Genomic DNA, 17,542 nt, shown 5'->3' with positions numbered 1-17,542 from the left:
AGAAGTAGATGTCTCCTTCAGGTATGAAATGAACTATGCCTCATTAATATTCTTCAGCAGAGATAATGAATAATCTCCCTACTGAAACAAGTAGGAAACACTTAATCAGATCCCCTGGTAAACTTGTCATATGAAATAAGTAATCTACAGAATATCCTGTTCTAGAAAGAGACTAGGGGATTCTTCTATAAGCCTGAAGCTGACAACATGGATTTCTTTTAGAGTAAAATGACATGATCCACCAATAGGGTTTTTACTAGAGAGGTTTACTCAGAGTACGATATGCCTGAGAAAAATTACCGAAGAAACATTTCTTGTAGAACCCTACAAAACTGTAGAGTAAATTGCATGTCAAAAGAAACAAGAATTTTCTTATGATGGGGAAAGGGGATGGTCACATGGATAAGTGAATATGAACAATGTTAAATTGAGTAATTAAAATTAAATCAAATTTTCAGTGTTAATTGATCTACAGTTCTGCTGTCTATTATGCTTGCAACCATGGCAGAATTCTGTTTGAGAATTAATTAGTACAGAGTAAGAACCATATTATTCCACCTTACCCTTATTTCCACTCATGAGGTTAAGGAGGTCATGGAAAAATGTTGTGTTCTTAAGACATGTTTAGAGCTTGTATTTTTTTGTCTCACAGGTTAACTTTTGAGTGAAGATCCAGTGCCCATTGATTTCAGCCAGATGTCTAATTTTGGTGTACCAGCCTTAGGCATTAAACATTTGTACCTGACTTAACATTTGCTCTCATGTGCTACATAGTGTGGCTGAATTGAAGACAACAATAAATGTTTCAGGACTGGGGTAAGAATTGGTTGATAGGGCTTCTTGGAGAATTTGGTTGGCTCTTTAGGATCTTTAGTCTGATGCAACTAGAAGGCTTTTGTGCTGCTTTTTTGTTTTGTTATAATATTGCTCTTCAGGATTTTACAAGATCACCATTAAGTCCTTATTTACCCACAACCAGTGAGGGTATATAGTGTGTGTGTGTGTGTGTGTGTGTGCGTGTGTGCGTGCGTGTGTGAAGTTGATTATGCACATGGGAGGTAAACAAATGGAATGGATGACAAAGCATGCTTGGACATGTCTCATTTTAATTATCTCTAAAATCCAATCCAGGAATTACTCATATTTTGTCCCATTCCAAAGGGGTGAGCATTTCTACAAAAGTCTATAGCATTTCAGGAGACATGATGGCTGCATTGATGGTTTCCAAATGTCTTTTCACCTCAGATCCTTCCCACAAAGATTTGTCTCCAGAAAAAAAAAAATCTAGTATGTCTACAACATATCCCCTGCAGAAGTTCTGGAGACATTCTGTAATGCATTCTCCACTGATAGCAGTATCACTCTAGCTTCTCTGTTGTCCCTTTCAAGTTTATATTCCCATAAAATCTTTTGTGAAGAAAATAGTGGAAAAGAACAGATTGGCTACACAGAATCTCTCTTGAATCCCTTTTTCAGGGAATTTTGTGGCACTGGAGAAGGAAATTTGGATTGAGGTGAGTTGCGGAAATTAAGTCATTTATGACTAGCAATTTTGAGTCCATTCAACTTGTGCGCAGATAAATTAGACTGATTTGTCTGAACAAACTCCCTAGTGATTTTTCAAGGATGGGCTTCCCTTTAATTTTGACTGTAATACTGTTCTGAAAAAGCTCAATTGGAGAATTCACCACTGGAGAATGACTATATAAGAAAAGGTGGGACATTTGCACAAAGCCCTTAGATACTTTGTCCCTAAAAGATGCAAGATCTCCACACTCTACCCATGAGATTTTCACAGACATTCTCTTCTCCTTGGAGATAATTGTCCAAGCCAAAATATCTCATCCAATTAAATGACAATTGGTAATAAATGTCTATGGAGATTCTCAGTCATCCAGGTCATGGTTGTCCCAAAGGTGCTTTTTCAAGAAGCAACTGGACTTTCTGGTTATTCTTTGAAGATGTTTTGCTTGTCATCCAAGAAGCTTCTTCAACTCTGACTAGATGGTGGGTAATGGAAGGATTTATACCACTTGCAGACAGCTGGTCATTTGCATTCTTTTAGAGAGTCATTAAGGCCACCTCTTGAAAAAGTACCTTTGGGACAATTGGTAATAAAATGATGGAGGAGCATTTCTCTGCCTAGCCCTAAAGAAAAGAGGGAGGGACATTTCTACTGAAGAGCAGAAATAGCAAAACCTTCACACTTAAGTCCTCTCCCACATCAGTCAATGCTTTTCTTTATTGTAAAGGCAATAGCCTTGAGGGAACTGTATTATGCTTAGGTTTGGGTCTTTGAATTATTAGGCCATTTTCAAGCAGATGGGCTGAAAAGCTCTCTCCTTCCAGCTTCACTTTCCTTCTCTCTCTCTCTCTGGGACCTCCAAAAGCATGGAAAGCTGCTTCATTCCTAAGGCAATTTTAACAGGAGGGATGGGGACTTAATTTTGCTAGATGATGATTTGATACCAGGAAAGGGGGTGAATTGGGACTAGTTTAGACATAAACAGAGCTACTGTAGGAACACATGCATAAAGTGGTGTCCATAGGGGGAATATGAAAATGATGAAAGCAGCATGTCTATGGAAATTCACAATCATCAGGTCATGGTTGTCCCAATCTTCTTCAGTTCTCCCGACCTGAAGAAGGTTCTTGGATGAGAAGTGAAATATTTTTCATCAAAAAAACCCAAGGAAGTCCAGTTGCCTTTTGGCAAAGCACCTTTGGGATTATGAAAGCAACAGTGCATTGATATAATACAAGCGTTGCTGTTCCTTTGTAATTGCACTGTGATAGTTTCAATATTTGGATAGAAGTCTCAGACCTGAAGATGCTCCCTGATGCATGTATGTGGCATTGGAGGCCTACAGCTTGGTGGATTTCTGGATGCTATCATAGAGACCTATTTGATAACTGGGCTTATTATTTGTTTACCTCACTTGGGAGTTATAGCCTTCTGGCAAATCCAGAGATTAATTGGCAGAATGAATGAACCAGGCTTCCTCAATCATCCTGCCTCTTTTCTTGAGTTTGTGGAGAGAATAAGGAAGATCACCATGATGAAGATATGCAGGCCAAAAGGACTGAAACTTGTTTAAGTCCAGAGAAATAGATAACATTCAGAAGTGGCTCAGGTAAACACCTTCCTGGTTCGCTTGAGTATAAGAAGTGGGGAGAAGATACAGCACAAGCAGATTTGCAAAGTTTTTTTATTAGAGCCAATCTCAATAAAGGGAGTTTTAGCCTTCCTAGAGAGTTGATTGCCTAGTCTGGTCTACCTTATGGGAATGACAGTTTGATAAAGAGTCAAACACAGACCAAAGGACACATCACAGCTTGCTTTCGGTGCACTTACCATGATGTAGCAGCTGATCAATCCTCCCCTTTTATGAACTTTCAGCAATTCTCTAAAGAGTTTCACCTGTTCGATGATACTGTAGTCATAATTACCATCAATCAGGTTGATGGATTCTGCTACGGCTCCTGTGAAATCGACAATTGCCTCGGCTGTGCTGCCCCCATCCAAAGCTTCGTAACAACCTGCCATCCTAGAGAAGACATGATGCAGAGTTTCAAACACACAAACAATGAGATTTTGCTATGTATTTCCCCATAACTACACCTGACCTTCTTGAACCCTCCAGGGGTTCCTGCACAACAGAAGAGACAATAAAGTGGGTGGAGCTTCAAATGAACTTTGGAAGACTTCAGGACTACCTTCACTGCCACCTTCTCTAACTTTGCAGAAATGTTCTTCCAAATGTAAATCTCTAGATCTACAAAGTTATGGAAGATCTTGTAGTAATGAACTGCCATGAAAATATAACCCAATAATAGAATAGCTATTTTGTTTGCTTTGCCCGCAGTATTGATCCTCTTTTAATCCAATTCTCTTCTGCCACTTCTAAAACCCTATGCTCTTTATAATGGAATGGATCTGAAATAGGGAAGGAGTAGTATGAACCCACTTCAGGGTCTTTGTAGAAAAGAACGACGACTATGAATATCCCCATGCTAACAAATCTTATTTGTGTAGCTGATAAAACTGCACTTACACCTTGTTAATCACCACATACTTTGCATAAGCTTTCTCCAGAAGTGCACTCCAGAATTCATTGGGCTCCTTAGAAGAGCAGTAGATCAGCTTATTGTCTATGGTTGGCAACCGATCATCTATGACCACATCAATCCATTCTCCAAAACACCAGAAACGGAAGTGAAAGATTCCAGCATATTTCTCTGGTCTCTTTTGGTCCCAGTCCTGTTCCTTAATATTTGGGATCACCTGCAGTATGCAAAGAAACTGAAAATACACTGCAAACATAGAACAGAAAACATTCATTGGTGAGCCAGATCAACTTGCTTACTGCTGGAATAAAATCTATACACATAAATGAAATTTGCAACTGACAGTTGCAATTCTTAATGAAAGAAGAAAAACATAAACCTTCATTAAAGTTATCCATTAAAGGTACAGATGGGTAATTTCTCCATATTCCTCCCTGGAATAACTACAAAATGAACCAGTTTCTTCTGGAAAAGAAAATCATAAAAATTGGAGTCTCCTAAATCAATTGATAAAATTTACATGGACAGAATTTCCCCATCACAAACTGTTTTTAACTTACTCCATCCCTAACTTATACAGTTGCGCGTCCCACAGGAGGCTGGCTGGGGAATTCTATATGTCCACACATCTCAAAGTCACCAAGGTTGAGATATACCACTCTAGACCAAAACACAAATTTCCCTTCTCATAAACCAACAACAACATGTATCAACATGTGAGGAGGATGCAACTTGTTTTGATGTGAAGGTTCTAGGGTGTGTCTGAGGCCACCATTCCAAGGTCGTATGGCTTTGGAACACCATGTTTAAATTTTAACCAAAGAATGCAACATTTATGGCTCTGGAGGACTACCTTCTGCCACAGCTTCTTCCGAAGAGCTAGGCAAGAACAAGCAGCCACAAACCAACAGTTTCCCAGGCTTCCTTGATGTAAATCATGGGAACTGATTCCATGTACAGTCAGATGAGGATCTTCACAGAACTCCTGTGAGAATAAAGCATACAAACAAAATGATCTGGTTGATATCTCCTAGATTAATAACTAATAGGCTCCTTAATTTGGTTGAGAGGGAAGTTTACAAGTTATTGACTTCTTTTTTGGTGAAGTTTTAAAAGAAAGAATTCTGAAAGTGATTCAAAATAAATGTCAGATGCAGGAAAGCAGGAGCCAGGGTGGTTCAAATTAATACAGGTTTAATGCATCCTAACACTCTCTACAAACAATCTGAACTACTAAGATTCAAAGCAAATTGGTGACAGATAAGAGTCAATGGAAGGTCAAGGTATGCTTAGATCTGTTGTTGGTGCAAAGGGATTCAAGACTTGCTTGACCTCTCCCTTGGGTTCAGCTTGATTGTCTCCTACAATAATGGAGTTAATGAACAGTCCATTATTTTAACCCAACAGAATAAAGCAAAGATCCATCAAGCAGGCACTCCCAGAAATGAATTTAGAGTAGGGAGGTGCAGCTGATTAGAGCATAACTTTCATGGATGTCACACATATGACTTCTGATTCATGTGACCAGAGGAAATAATTCTAGTTGTAGTAAACATACATTGAACAGTCTGCTCTGCAAAGTGAATGTGCCAACACTGTAGACATACTAGAGACCACAAATTCAAATTCTCACTTAGACTGGAGGCATGTTCAGTGATCTGAAGATTCAATTTGTAGTTAACCAGCATGTAGCAATGGGAATCTAAATTGTGATTCCAATTCATTTTTTAAAACATATACATATAGTAAAGTAAAAAACGTGATCAAAGTTGAAAACTTCATTGGAAACTATTTTCTCCAGTATCTTTTTAGAAACATTGTTTTGAGGATTTTTGATGAATGAAAGAAAGATGGTAATGTTCATTCTGCCGATGAGACCAAATAATCAGAATAGAATACACATAAGTCCTCAATTTATGATCACAAATGAGCTCAGAAATTATGTTGCTAAGTGAGACATTTGTTAAGTGAGTTTTGCCCCATTTTATGATCTTATTTGCCACAATTGTTAAGTGAATCATGCATTGTTAACATAGTAACACGGTTGTTAAGTGAATCTGGCTTCCCCATTGAGTCTGCTTGTTGGGTGGTCACAAAAGGTGATCACAGGACCCTGGGACACTGCAACCATCATAAATATAAATAAGTTGCCAAGTGTCCGAATTTTGATCACGTGACCATGTGCATGCTACAATGGTCCTAAGTCTGAAAAACAGTCATAAGTCACTTTTTTGAGTGCCATTGTAACATTGAGCGGTCGTTAAATGATGTGTTGTAAGTTGAGGACTACCTGTAGAGAATGCAGAAAAAGAGAGCTGGAAGGGACCTTGGAAGTCTTTGAGTCCAACTTCCTGTTTGAGCAGAGACCCTATATCAAAATAAGATAAAAGTGTCCTTGTCTATAGACAATTTATAGTTTACTTCTTTTTCACAATTCTTAGTAATGTAGAAAATATCTTGTATCTTGTTTCCCCCAATTGTACACTCTAGAAAAGCTCTATTTTTCAACTTCCCTTCTTTTTGAGATGGTTTTTCTTACCCGAACTCAAGTTCCAGAATATGTTTTTGCTTGTTTGGCAGTTGATATTGGAAACTCGCCCATTCATGAATCAAACAAGCTCAACATCTGACCAGCTCAGAGAAGTTATATATCTTACTCACTGCCTCTTGCCAGAAGAACAGAGCTGAGCCATCATTTAGATGGGAAATCTTGCTGGATCCTCTCACCACTTTGAGCCAGACAGTTCCAGAGGTCATCATGATGGACAGCTCTGCATGTGGATGTGGTTTATGGCTCAATGAGGGACAGGGCCAAAGCAAATAAAAACAGGACCAAAATTACATCGCTTTTTTTCCCTTTCGTAGTTACGTAAGATTTAATATATATTGTGAAAAGAGGATACCTGAAACATTACAGTAAGAATTTGACTGATGTTCAAAATACCTGTAAGCTTAAACTATAATGGAACTCTTATAATTGGTATAATAACAACTAAAAAAACTGGCGCAGGAACAAGAGAAGAAAATGGCGCAGGAACAAGAGAAGGGAACTTGATGCATTTTATTTGGAATAGAAATAAGAAAAAGATTTAAAATGATACACGGAGGACAAAATTTGAAGATATTGAAAATGAAATGAAATATATGCCAGCAGGCAAGAATATGAAGAAATAAGGTATACACGGCTGGAAAAAGAAAAAGAAGATTAAAACAACATGATTAAAAATGAAAAAAACAATGTATAGGTGGATAGTAATAATAAAAAGGAGGTTTTTATAGATAAATATGGATGAATAGGAATATGAGAAGACTATGTTGTAGATATATAAAACTGAAAAAAAAAATTTTTTAATTTGATTTATATGCCGCCCTTCTCTGGAGACTCAGGGCGGCTTACAATGCGCTAAGCAATAGCCTTCATCCTTTTGTATATTTATACAAAGTCAGCTTATTGCCCCCACAATCTGGGTCCTCAATTTACCTACCTTAGAAAGGATGGAAGGCTGAGTCAACCTTGAGCCTGGTGAGATTCAAACCCGCGGTAATTGCAGGCAGCTGGTCTTAATAACAGGGTGCTTTAGACCACTGTACTACCAAGGCTGAAATATTGATGGAAATTAGAATATAAGAGAAATAAATTATGTTAAAAGGAATTTATAAATGCATATAAAGATGTGTTTGAAATAAGAACTATGTCTCAATGTTAAATTGTCATAAAAAAGATAATGATAATATGATTAAATGTGAATAAATAAAATATAGATAGATGGTAACAACAGAAAGATGATTATGCTGGGATTAACAGCAAAATTAAAATGATTATGCTGGGAATATCAGCAAAAATGATTATGCTGGGTTTAACAGTAAAAACAAAGATGATTATGCTGGGATTAACAGTAAAATTAAGATGATTATGCTGGGATTAACAGCAAAAAACAAAAATGATTATGCTGGGTATGACAGCAAAAACAAGGAGGGTTATTCTGGGATTAACAGTAAAAATGAAATGATTATGCTGGGATTAACAGCAAAAAACAAAAATGATTATGCTGGGTATGACAGCAAAAGCAAGTAGGATTATGCTGGGATTAACAGTAAAAGATGATGATTAAGATGAAGATGAAGATGATGTGCTGGGATAAATAGTTAAAATAAAGATGTTTGTGCTGGGATTAGCGGTTAAAATAAAATGATTAGGTTGGGATTAATAGTTTAAATAAGGATGATTGTGTTGATAAACAGCAATGAAGATGATTATATCGGGAGCAACAGCTAAAGTATTGTTTAAATGCTTATAATAATTGTAATGATTTCTATTTTCAAAATACATTCATCTAAGCAAAAAGAAAAAGAAAAATGAAATGATATTTGGTTATGCTTTAAAGATTTAAGTAACGGTTTTTTGAGATAACGGCATTGTTAAATAGACAGAATTTAGGGAAATAAGAGCCTTGGTGGTGCAGCAGACTAAAGCACTGTTAAGATAACACCAGCTGCCTCTAATTATTGCAAGTTCAAATCTCACCAGGCTCAAGGTTGACTCAGCCTTCCATCCTTTCGAAGGTAGGTAAAATAAGGACCCGGTTTGTGGGGGCAATAAACTGACTTTGTATAAAAAAGAACACCGCTTAGGGCCCCCCTGAAAGCCCTACTAAGCAGGTATATACAAAAGTATGAAGGCTATTGCTTAACGCATTGTAAACTGCCCTGAGTCGCCGGAAAAGGGCGGCATTTAAATTGAACCAATAAATAATTGAGTTAAAGATTAAGTGGTGTTATTTGAAAATTAAGATTTGTTAGTAATTGTACCAATTTATGACCAGATCAATGCTTCATTTTGAAAAGATGTATTTTATGTTTGTTTGTTTTTTTAAAAAAACTAATTAAAAAAATACTTGTAAGCTTAATTTCCTGACAGATGTTGTATAAATAAAAGTATGACCTGGATTTCTACTGGATTTTTAAGGAACACTAGTCTCTATTTAGACCTGAACTTTTATCTGTAAATGTTCCCAAAAAATTGGAAGAGGTAGAATTAAGGTCTTAGAATATGGCAGGTTTATCAACCTTGGACCCCCCAAGGGTTACACTGTCAAAATTCAGTTAATTATCTGTGTTTTAAACAATTACAGGCTAAATAGCTGGGTTATTTGAGGTGAAGATCCAAAACAGTCTACACTTTCTTCATATCAGTTTGATCACCAGAAGCATTAGAAGGAGAAATACTGTAACAAGCAAGGAGCTCCATCTTTGTACCTTTCTTTGGTTCAGCTCATATTTTTGATTGTGCCATCAATGCAATGTCATATACAAACATATAAAATATATAACAGAGCAGAAGAGCAAAGTAATCAAAAGAAAAGAAAAGCAGAACAAGCAAAAGGACGAAAAGAGGCTTTGCAATCTGTCTATCTTTAAATCAACAGTTTCCTGAATGACATAAAAGTGGGAACCACAAAATCTCTGGGGAAGAGATCCTTTTCCCCCTTCCTTCCTTCCTTCCTTCCTTCCTCCCTCCCTCCCTCCCTTCATTCCGCTTTTTATTTCCTCCTTCCCCCCCTTTCTTTCTTTCTTCCTTCTGTTCCTTCCTTCCTTCTATCCATCCATCTTTCCCCATTGACTTGGCTTTCCTTCCTTCCTTCTTTTTCTCTCCTGCTTTGTCTTCCTTCCTTCCTACTTCCTTCTTTCATGATTCCTTCCTCCCTCTATTTCTTCCCTCCTTCCCTCTTTTTCCTCCCTCCCTTCCTTCTTTCTTCCTATCTTCCTTCCATCTCTCCTGCTTTGTCTTTCCTCCCTTTCTTCCTCCCTACCTTCCTTCCCTTGCCAGAAACTGGTGGGGAAGGTCACAAATGGTGATCATATGACCCAGAGATGCTGCAACCTTCATAAATACATGCTGATTACCAAGCATCCAAATCACAATCATGTGACTATGGGAATGCTGTGACCATCATAAGGAGCAGCTATAAGTCACTTTTTTCACTGCCATTCTAATGTCAAATGGTCATTAAATGAATGGTCATAAATTGATAATTATCTGTATAAACCAAAGCTGTGATTAAGTATTATTTGTTAAATCAAATTTGTTCAACAAACCATAATTAAAGGAAACCATAATTTGGATTGATATGTGACTTCAGCCAACATTTGTTATTAGGACATCTTTCAGGAAAATATGACTTTTTAATTCTTAGTTCTAGAATCAGAAGTCATATAAGAGAGTAGAAACAGGAAAAAATTGAATTAGATTCACTAAGAACATAAGAAGAATGTCAATCTGGATTAATCCCTATGTCCGGAAGTAGAGTTTGAAGTGTGGAAAAAGAGTTTGCTCATTTGGTTTTAAAGGGCAGTGAAATGATCCAAAACCCACAAAGATCTGTAATATTTAAAAGCTTCCAGCTGTCTTGGCATGTTTCCAATTTATTCTTCCAGGCTGTTTTTTCAAGGCAACAGAAACCATGTCAAATTTTAGCAGGGCCAAATTTTAGGAGCTTTGTGATTGTTTGATATTTCTCCATGTTGTAAAAGCAGACTCAAGAATCAAGTCAATGCTAGATTCTTTGGGAACATAAGGTTGCAAATAGTTTGAATCACAGCATTGTTCTCTTCTCCCTCTTCTCAAAATTAAATCCTTTAATTGACTGTTCTCAGAAAAGCAAACAGCATAATCTGGCATCGAAAAATTATTCTCTGTTCACTGGTTCTGCATAAAAGACTGATTAACACAAATACTCTCTCCCCTCCCCAGTTTTTCAGCTCATATATCAACTTTACTGAAGAACATTTTAATAATTTGCTAAGGTCCATTCATTATTTATTTAAGGGAGGTTGCAATGATCCAAGCACAGAAAAATAAACATTAAACACATGTCCATAAACTAGCACGCATCTCTTCTGCAGCAGCATGTATTTGCATCTTTTTATGAGAATTCCGTGCAATTTTTTTAGTCTCTCTACTTCATGTAGGAAGGGGGAGGGAGAGAGAGAGAGAATGCATACAAATGCACAGTATGTAGAAAGGTAGTCCTTGACTTACTGTACAACCACAATTGAGCCCAAAATTTCTTTGTGAGTTTTGCCCCATTTTACAATCTTTCTTGCCACAGTTGTTAAATGAATCACTGTACTTAGTAACAGGATTGTTAAATGAATCTGGCTTCCCCATTGACTTTGCTTGTCAGAGGGTTGAAAAACATGATCACATGACCCTGGGACACTGCGACCGTCATATGAGTCAGTTGCCAAGCTTCTGAGTTTTGATCATATGACCATGAGATGCGCAATGGTTGCAAGTCTGAAAAAACAGTTGTAAGTCACTTTTTTGAATGCCATTGTAACTTTGAACAGTCACTAAACAAACTGTTGTAAGTTGAGGTAATTCTCATTTAGCAATTTCCTAATTTAATGACTTTTTGTAGTTATGACAGGATTGATAAACTAATTTTACAACCGAGGCACTTATAGCCTTCTATTAAAAACTGAAGTAAGATCAATACAGTCGTACTTTCATTTAATGATTATTTCACTTACTAAATCGCCAGGCTCAATTGTGGTCACTAAATAGGACTACCTGTAGAATAAATTTGTGATTGATTGCAATCAAAATAATCACTTTATCAATGTGCTAAAAAACTATTTTTGAAGGTTGATGGTATAAATATTATGTTGTTTTTATATTTAAACACAGGACGGTTAGATTTATGGAACTTGTGGTGGGTCGAGATTTTTCAAACTTTCCTTCCCCAATCACAATCAGAGTTAACAGTTGCAAAGATGACAAATAAGACTTTGGGTGAAAACAACTCATGATTTCAGATGTGAATTTGATCTAAAAAGTTATGAATTCTTTCATGCTGACTAGCTTGGTGTGTTCAAACTGGCTTCTGGACTCTTATAGGGTTTGCCAGCTGTCAACTTGGAGACCACATTGTGTTCCTTACTAATAGTTCAGCATGTATATCTTCCTAATTTGCTTGCAGAAAATAAATCCTGGGCTTCAGCTGGACTGGGAATAAATAGCAAAAACAAACTAAACTACAAATTGCTTCGCTATGAATTTCCAAAGGAGAAGATATAGAAAAGAGATTCAGTGTTTTTGCAAGGCTTTTTCAGATGCTCTTGGATCTAAGCCATTTCTTAAAAAAATAGAATAGGGGGATTTTGAAAACAGATAATTAAATCTGTTTGGTTTTATGTTGGTATTTTATGACTCTAGCAGGACTTGAGGCAAGCTCTGGGTTTTTTTGGAGTTTATTGTAAGCTTTCAAAGTAAACATCATTGCCTCTTTTTTTTCTTGCTCTCTTCCTTAGACCAGCTCACATCTCCTTTTATTAGTCCACATGGAAAGTACCCAAGAGCAAAAAAGCAGTCAATGGTGAAATTAGGACATTTGCTTTGACTTATTGATGACTTCTATATCCTAGGAGGGCTGGCAGCCATGCAGCTGTCTAGTTGGATCAGGGAGCAATGCTTTCTTACCACAAGACCCAGTTTTTGAATACAGGAAGTAGAGTAGAGTAAAGGAGAGGAGAGGAGAGGAGAGGAGAGAAGAGAAGAGAAGGGAAGGGAAGGGAAGGGAAGGGAAGGGAAGGGAAGGGAAGTGACCTTGTAGGTCATCTAGTCCAACCCCTTGCTCAAGCAGGTGACATTATATCATTTCTGACAGATGGCTGTCCAGTCTCTTCTTGAAAGCTTCCAGTGATGAAACACTCACAACTTCAGAAGGCAAGCTGTTCCATTGGTTGATTGTTCTCACTGTCAGAAAAATTCTCCTTATTTCTAGATTGAATCTCTCCTTTTCATTCATTATTCCTTGTTTGGCCTTTGGGTGCTTTGGAAAATAGATTGACCTCCTCCTCGACTTACAACCACAGTTAAGCCCAACATTTCCATTGCTAAGCGAGACAGTTGTTAAGTGATTTTTGCCTCATTTTACTACCTTTCTTGCCACAGGTGTTAAGTGAATCACTGCAAGTTGTCAAGTTAGCAACACGGTTCTGAAGTGACTCTGGCTTCCCCATTGACTTTGTTTGTCAGAAGGTCGAAAAAGGTGATCACATGACCCCAGGACATTGCAACTGTCATAAATATGAGCTGGTTGCCAAGCATCTGAATTTTTTTTATATAAAAAAGATTTTTATTTTTTCTCTTCATAATAAACATTACATCATTGATCAATCAGTGCATCATATGTGTCATCATATTTAATGCTTACCACCATTTTCTTAATATGTACATATCTTTATTTTTACATTTCAATTTATTATATCTCCTGTTAATGCATTTTCCTTCCAAATTTAATTTTATACCACTTTTTGTCCATATTCACTTTCCATCCAATGATAAAATTGCCCCCATATATTATAATACTCTGATTCTTCCTTCCCTTTAGTTGCCAATGTTAATCTATTCATTTTTGCACATTCTAATATTTTCTTAATTACCTCTCCCTCTGTAGAGATTTTTTCTGCTTTCCAATTTTGTGCAAATACAATTCTTGCTGCAGTTATTATATGAATAATCAAATATACATTTTCTTTACTAAATTTCTCAGATAAAATACCCAACAAAAACAGCTCCGGTTTTAAATCAATATGTTGTTGCGTCATCTTCTCTAACCATAATCAAATTTTTGCCCAATAGTTTCTCGCTTCTGCACATGTCCACCACATATGATAATACGATCCCGGTGTCTGGTGGCATTTCCAACATTTAGTTGAATTAACTTTAAACAGTTTTGCCAATCTTTCCGGTGACATATGCCATCTATAAAACATTTTATACAAATTTTCTTTATATGCTGTTGCCATTGTTAATTTATAGTTTCTTTCCCATAGTTGCTGCCATTTATCTAACTCTACTTTAGTGTGCCCAAATTTTTTTGTCCATGCTATCATTGTTTCTTTTACTTCTCCTTCTTGTAATTTAACACAAAGTAACTATACAATTTTTAAATCCTTCTCTCATCTGTTCCTGTGAGTGTCTCATCCAATTCTGTCATCTCCAAGTAGAAACCATATAACTTAGCATCTTTTTCATATCTCGACTGTATTTGCAATTGTGTGTATCAAACCATATCTATCCCTTGTTCTTCTAATTCTTGTTTCATTTTCAATTCCCCCTTTTCTGATAAAATATTTTTATATCTGGTAATATTTCCCATATTGATAATATTTGGAGTATTAATGCTTCAATTGTTGAAAGCCACATTGGTATTTTCAAATAATGTTTTTTTCTAACTTTCTCCCATACTAATAATAAATCATTTCCTACATAATGTCTTTGAAAATAACTATGTATCTTATTCTTCCCATACCATAAGAAAGCATGCCAACTCAGTTGTAAATCATGTCCCTCCAATGTCCCAAATGTCTGAATTTTGATCGTGGGATCATCAGGATACTGCAATGGTTGTAAATATGAAAAATAGTCAAAAATCACTTTTTTTCAAAGTTGTAACTTCAAACGTCACTAAATGAATTGTTGTAAGTTGAAGACTACCTGTAACATGGTGGGTGTCACATTCAAAGGTTTAAAAAGCAGATATTTTTAAAAAATGCATGAAATTATGGATCAAAATATTGTCTTCTCAATATGAATGGTAAAAACTATTTTTTTTTTCTCCTGCAGTCTTAATGGCTGGTTATACTATTTAATTCTGAACTCTGGGAAGTAAGTACCCCAGCATGTTGGAAGAAATTTGGTCATTAAACAGGTGACACAGATGTCACTATTATTGATGGAGGATGAATGAGAAACAGCAGGAATGTCCCAGTTATACATTTCTCTGCATTCTTCACCTTTTGAGATGCTATTAAGGCTTTACTCCTTCATTACTCTGCTGTCTGGTGAGACATTTCTCCTTAGTTCTAGTTGGATCTCCCTTTAATCCTCTTTAACTGGTTATTTCTTCTCCTGCCCTCAGGTGCTTTGGAGAATAGGTTGCCTCACTTTTCTCTATTATGGCTTGTCCGAGTTTGTTGCAGCACACACAATCAGACACAATTAAATGAATTTCAGCATGATTCAAATTACATAAGAAATTTCTTTATATACAATACCATACAGGAGAATTCAGCATACAATATCAGGAACACAGAAGCAGTATTCATTACAAGTCATTACAGAGTAGAGAGTAGAGAGATACAAAGGCTCCTGTTACAGAGGCCAGACCAACCCTTATATACAGTTCAGCAAGTCTAAGCCACACTCAGACTCCAAACTGTCTCTTATGGTTCCATACAAACAAATACTATGTTTCAGTTACCAAAGAGCTCTCATTGGCTGACCCAGTTGCCATGTCTATTCCAGTTCATGAATATACTCTGACATAGCCCCTCAACTACTGGCAGGCTGCTGTCATATCACTCCTCAGTCTTTCTCTTCATTAGACCAGATATACCTAATCTATGACATACTTCAACTGTTCATCGTATGGTTTAGCCTTCAGACCTTTTAACACATTTATTGCTATTTTCCGCACTCTTTCTAGGGTTTCAACATATTTTTGTATCAAGGTGACCAGAACTGGACACAGTATTCCAAGTGTGGTCTAACTAGCACAGTGTAAAGCATTACTATAAATTCACATGTGGCCCTGGACTCCCTTGCCTCTGGCAAGGCACGCAGGAAAGATAACATTCCTGCCGAAGTTCTGAAGTGCTGCAAAGAGAACTTCTCCACTGAACTGCATGAAATCTTCTGTCTTTGTTGGAGGAAAGGTGGAGTACCACAGGACATGAAGGATGCAAATATCATCACACTGTACAAGAACAAAGGCGACAGAGGTGACTGTATCAACTACTGTAGCATCTCTCTTCTTAGTGTTGTAGGGAAGCTGCTTGCTCATGTCATACTGAAGAGGCTCCAGGTGCTTGCAGTGAGAGTCTATCCAGAATCACAGTGTGAATTTCGAGCCTAGAGGTCCACTACTGACATGGTATTTTCCCTTAGACAGTTGCAGGAGAAATGCAGGGAACAAAGACAGCCACTTTTCGTAGCCTTCATAGATCTTACGAAGGCTTTATCTAACGGTTCCAGAGCATGTTCCTTTCTGGGTTTGCAAGGCCTGGGGATTTGGACAAGTGAGAGGAAGTCAGCGCTCCCCATACCAATTGGGGACTGGCTGGTCTCCCAGAGGAAACATAGGTGATAGGGGATGACAAAGGGACTGGAGCCTGTGACGGATGTGGGAACCATGGGGGAGTCGGTGCTGACAAGGAGCTTGTGCTAGATGCGGGGGGGGAGGGGGGGACAGTGGTCAGCCTGCAGAACAGCTGAAGGGACGTGACATACAAGCAACCATGCAGCCTACTGAAGGCCGGTTGGGTCTGGAGGTGGTACAGGAGCCCAGCTCCTCAGGAGAGTGGTGGCACCTTGGCTGTGGCTGGGGGAACTGCCCATAGGCCACCTACCCCAGGAGTTCTTAGTGCCCAGCAGTCTGAGTGGCAGGAGAGAAAGCTGATGGATGATGATGAGGGAGAGTGGAGTTATTTGACGGCTCCAGGAAGTGACACCATGGAAGTACTGCAGCAGCAGTTTGGAGAGGCCAGCTTCCGGGATATTCCTCCCTGGTCTGTTCCTTCCTGGGATGTGGCTCCTGAGGCGGCTGGAGGTTGGCAGGGTCAGTGGACAGGGTCTCAGCTGGGTCCGGTGCCACAGACCTGGTTGCGTTTGGCTAGTCCAAAGCTGTGGTTGGATGCTGCACCTCATTACACCCAGGATGCTCTGCAGGTGAGGACATTGGACCAGAGCTCAAGACTGGCATTGGAGGGGACTGCAATGGTGTTCCTTGTTGGGGGGGGGCTCCTGCCACCCATGTCATTGAGCCAGTCAGGCTGGAGATGGGGGAGCACTGGGAAGTGATTCATTTTATAGTGGTGCCAACAATGACCAGATCCATCATTTTGGGTCTGATAGTACAGGGTGAAATTCATTATGAAATTAAGAAGATTCTTGACTCCAGACTGGACTGGGGTCAGTTACAGTATTTAGTACTCTGGAAAGGGTACCCTTTGTCAGAAGTTACTTGGGTAAAAAGTTGGGATGTGAAAGCTGATAGACTAGTGAAATAGTTTCATGATAAATTTCCTGAAAAGCCAAAGGAGAGGGAGTTAAGTGGTTTGATAAACAATGCATTAACCCATTTTTTGTGTTTTGTCTATTTTATTTTCCAGGGCATGCTTTTTCCTTTGGGGGAGGGGGGGAATGCCTGTCAGCTTTGGAAGCCATATTAACACCAGCAGCTTCCATGCTGTCACCTTCTTGCACTTGGGAAAGTAGGAGGGGGGATTTAGTAGAGGGAATGTAGTTAGACATAATAGCATTCTTCTTTTTGGTCAAGGTCATGGTGTTTCTGCATCTGGAGGAGGAGTGGCTGACGTTGTGGCTCAAGTTGGGACGGATGGTGATTGGGCCATGTGATGGACTGATGGGTGCAGGGGCTGGATTTGGGGTTTTGATTTACTGAGG

At 38.2% G+C, this 17,542-nt stretch overlaps 1 protein-coding gene across 2 annotated transcripts in view; it reads right to left on the bottom strand.

The window, feature by feature from the left end:
• The window catches only part of CAPN6 (calpain 6), a 94,292-nt gene that overhangs the window by 39,362 nt on the left and 37,388 nt on the right, over positions 1-17,542 (bottom strand). For both annotated transcript variants that reach the window (XM_070952031.1, XM_070952032.1), the window contains exons 3-5: positions 4,922-5,053; positions 4,077-4,285; positions 3,356-3,548 (exon numbers count right to left, since the gene is read on the bottom strand). In XM_070952031.1, coding sequence (XP_070808132.1) covers positions 3,356-3,548; positions 4,077-4,285; positions 4,922-5,053 — 534 coding nt within the window. The remainder of the gene's footprint in view (positions 1-3,355; positions 3,549-4,076; positions 4,286-4,921; positions 5,054-17,542) is intronic.

This window comes from Pituophis catenifer, unplaced genomic scaffold, assembly GCF_029215685.1.
Source record: "Pituophis catenifer annectens isolate HBS135680 unplaced genomic scaffold, rPitCat1.0.hap2 SCAF_11, whole genome shotgun sequence".
Taxonomy (NCBI): domain Eukaryota; kingdom Metazoa; phylum Chordata; class Lepidosauria; order Squamata; family Colubridae; genus Pituophis; species Pituophis catenifer.
This window is presented reverse-complemented; position numbering and strand designations above follow the sequence as displayed.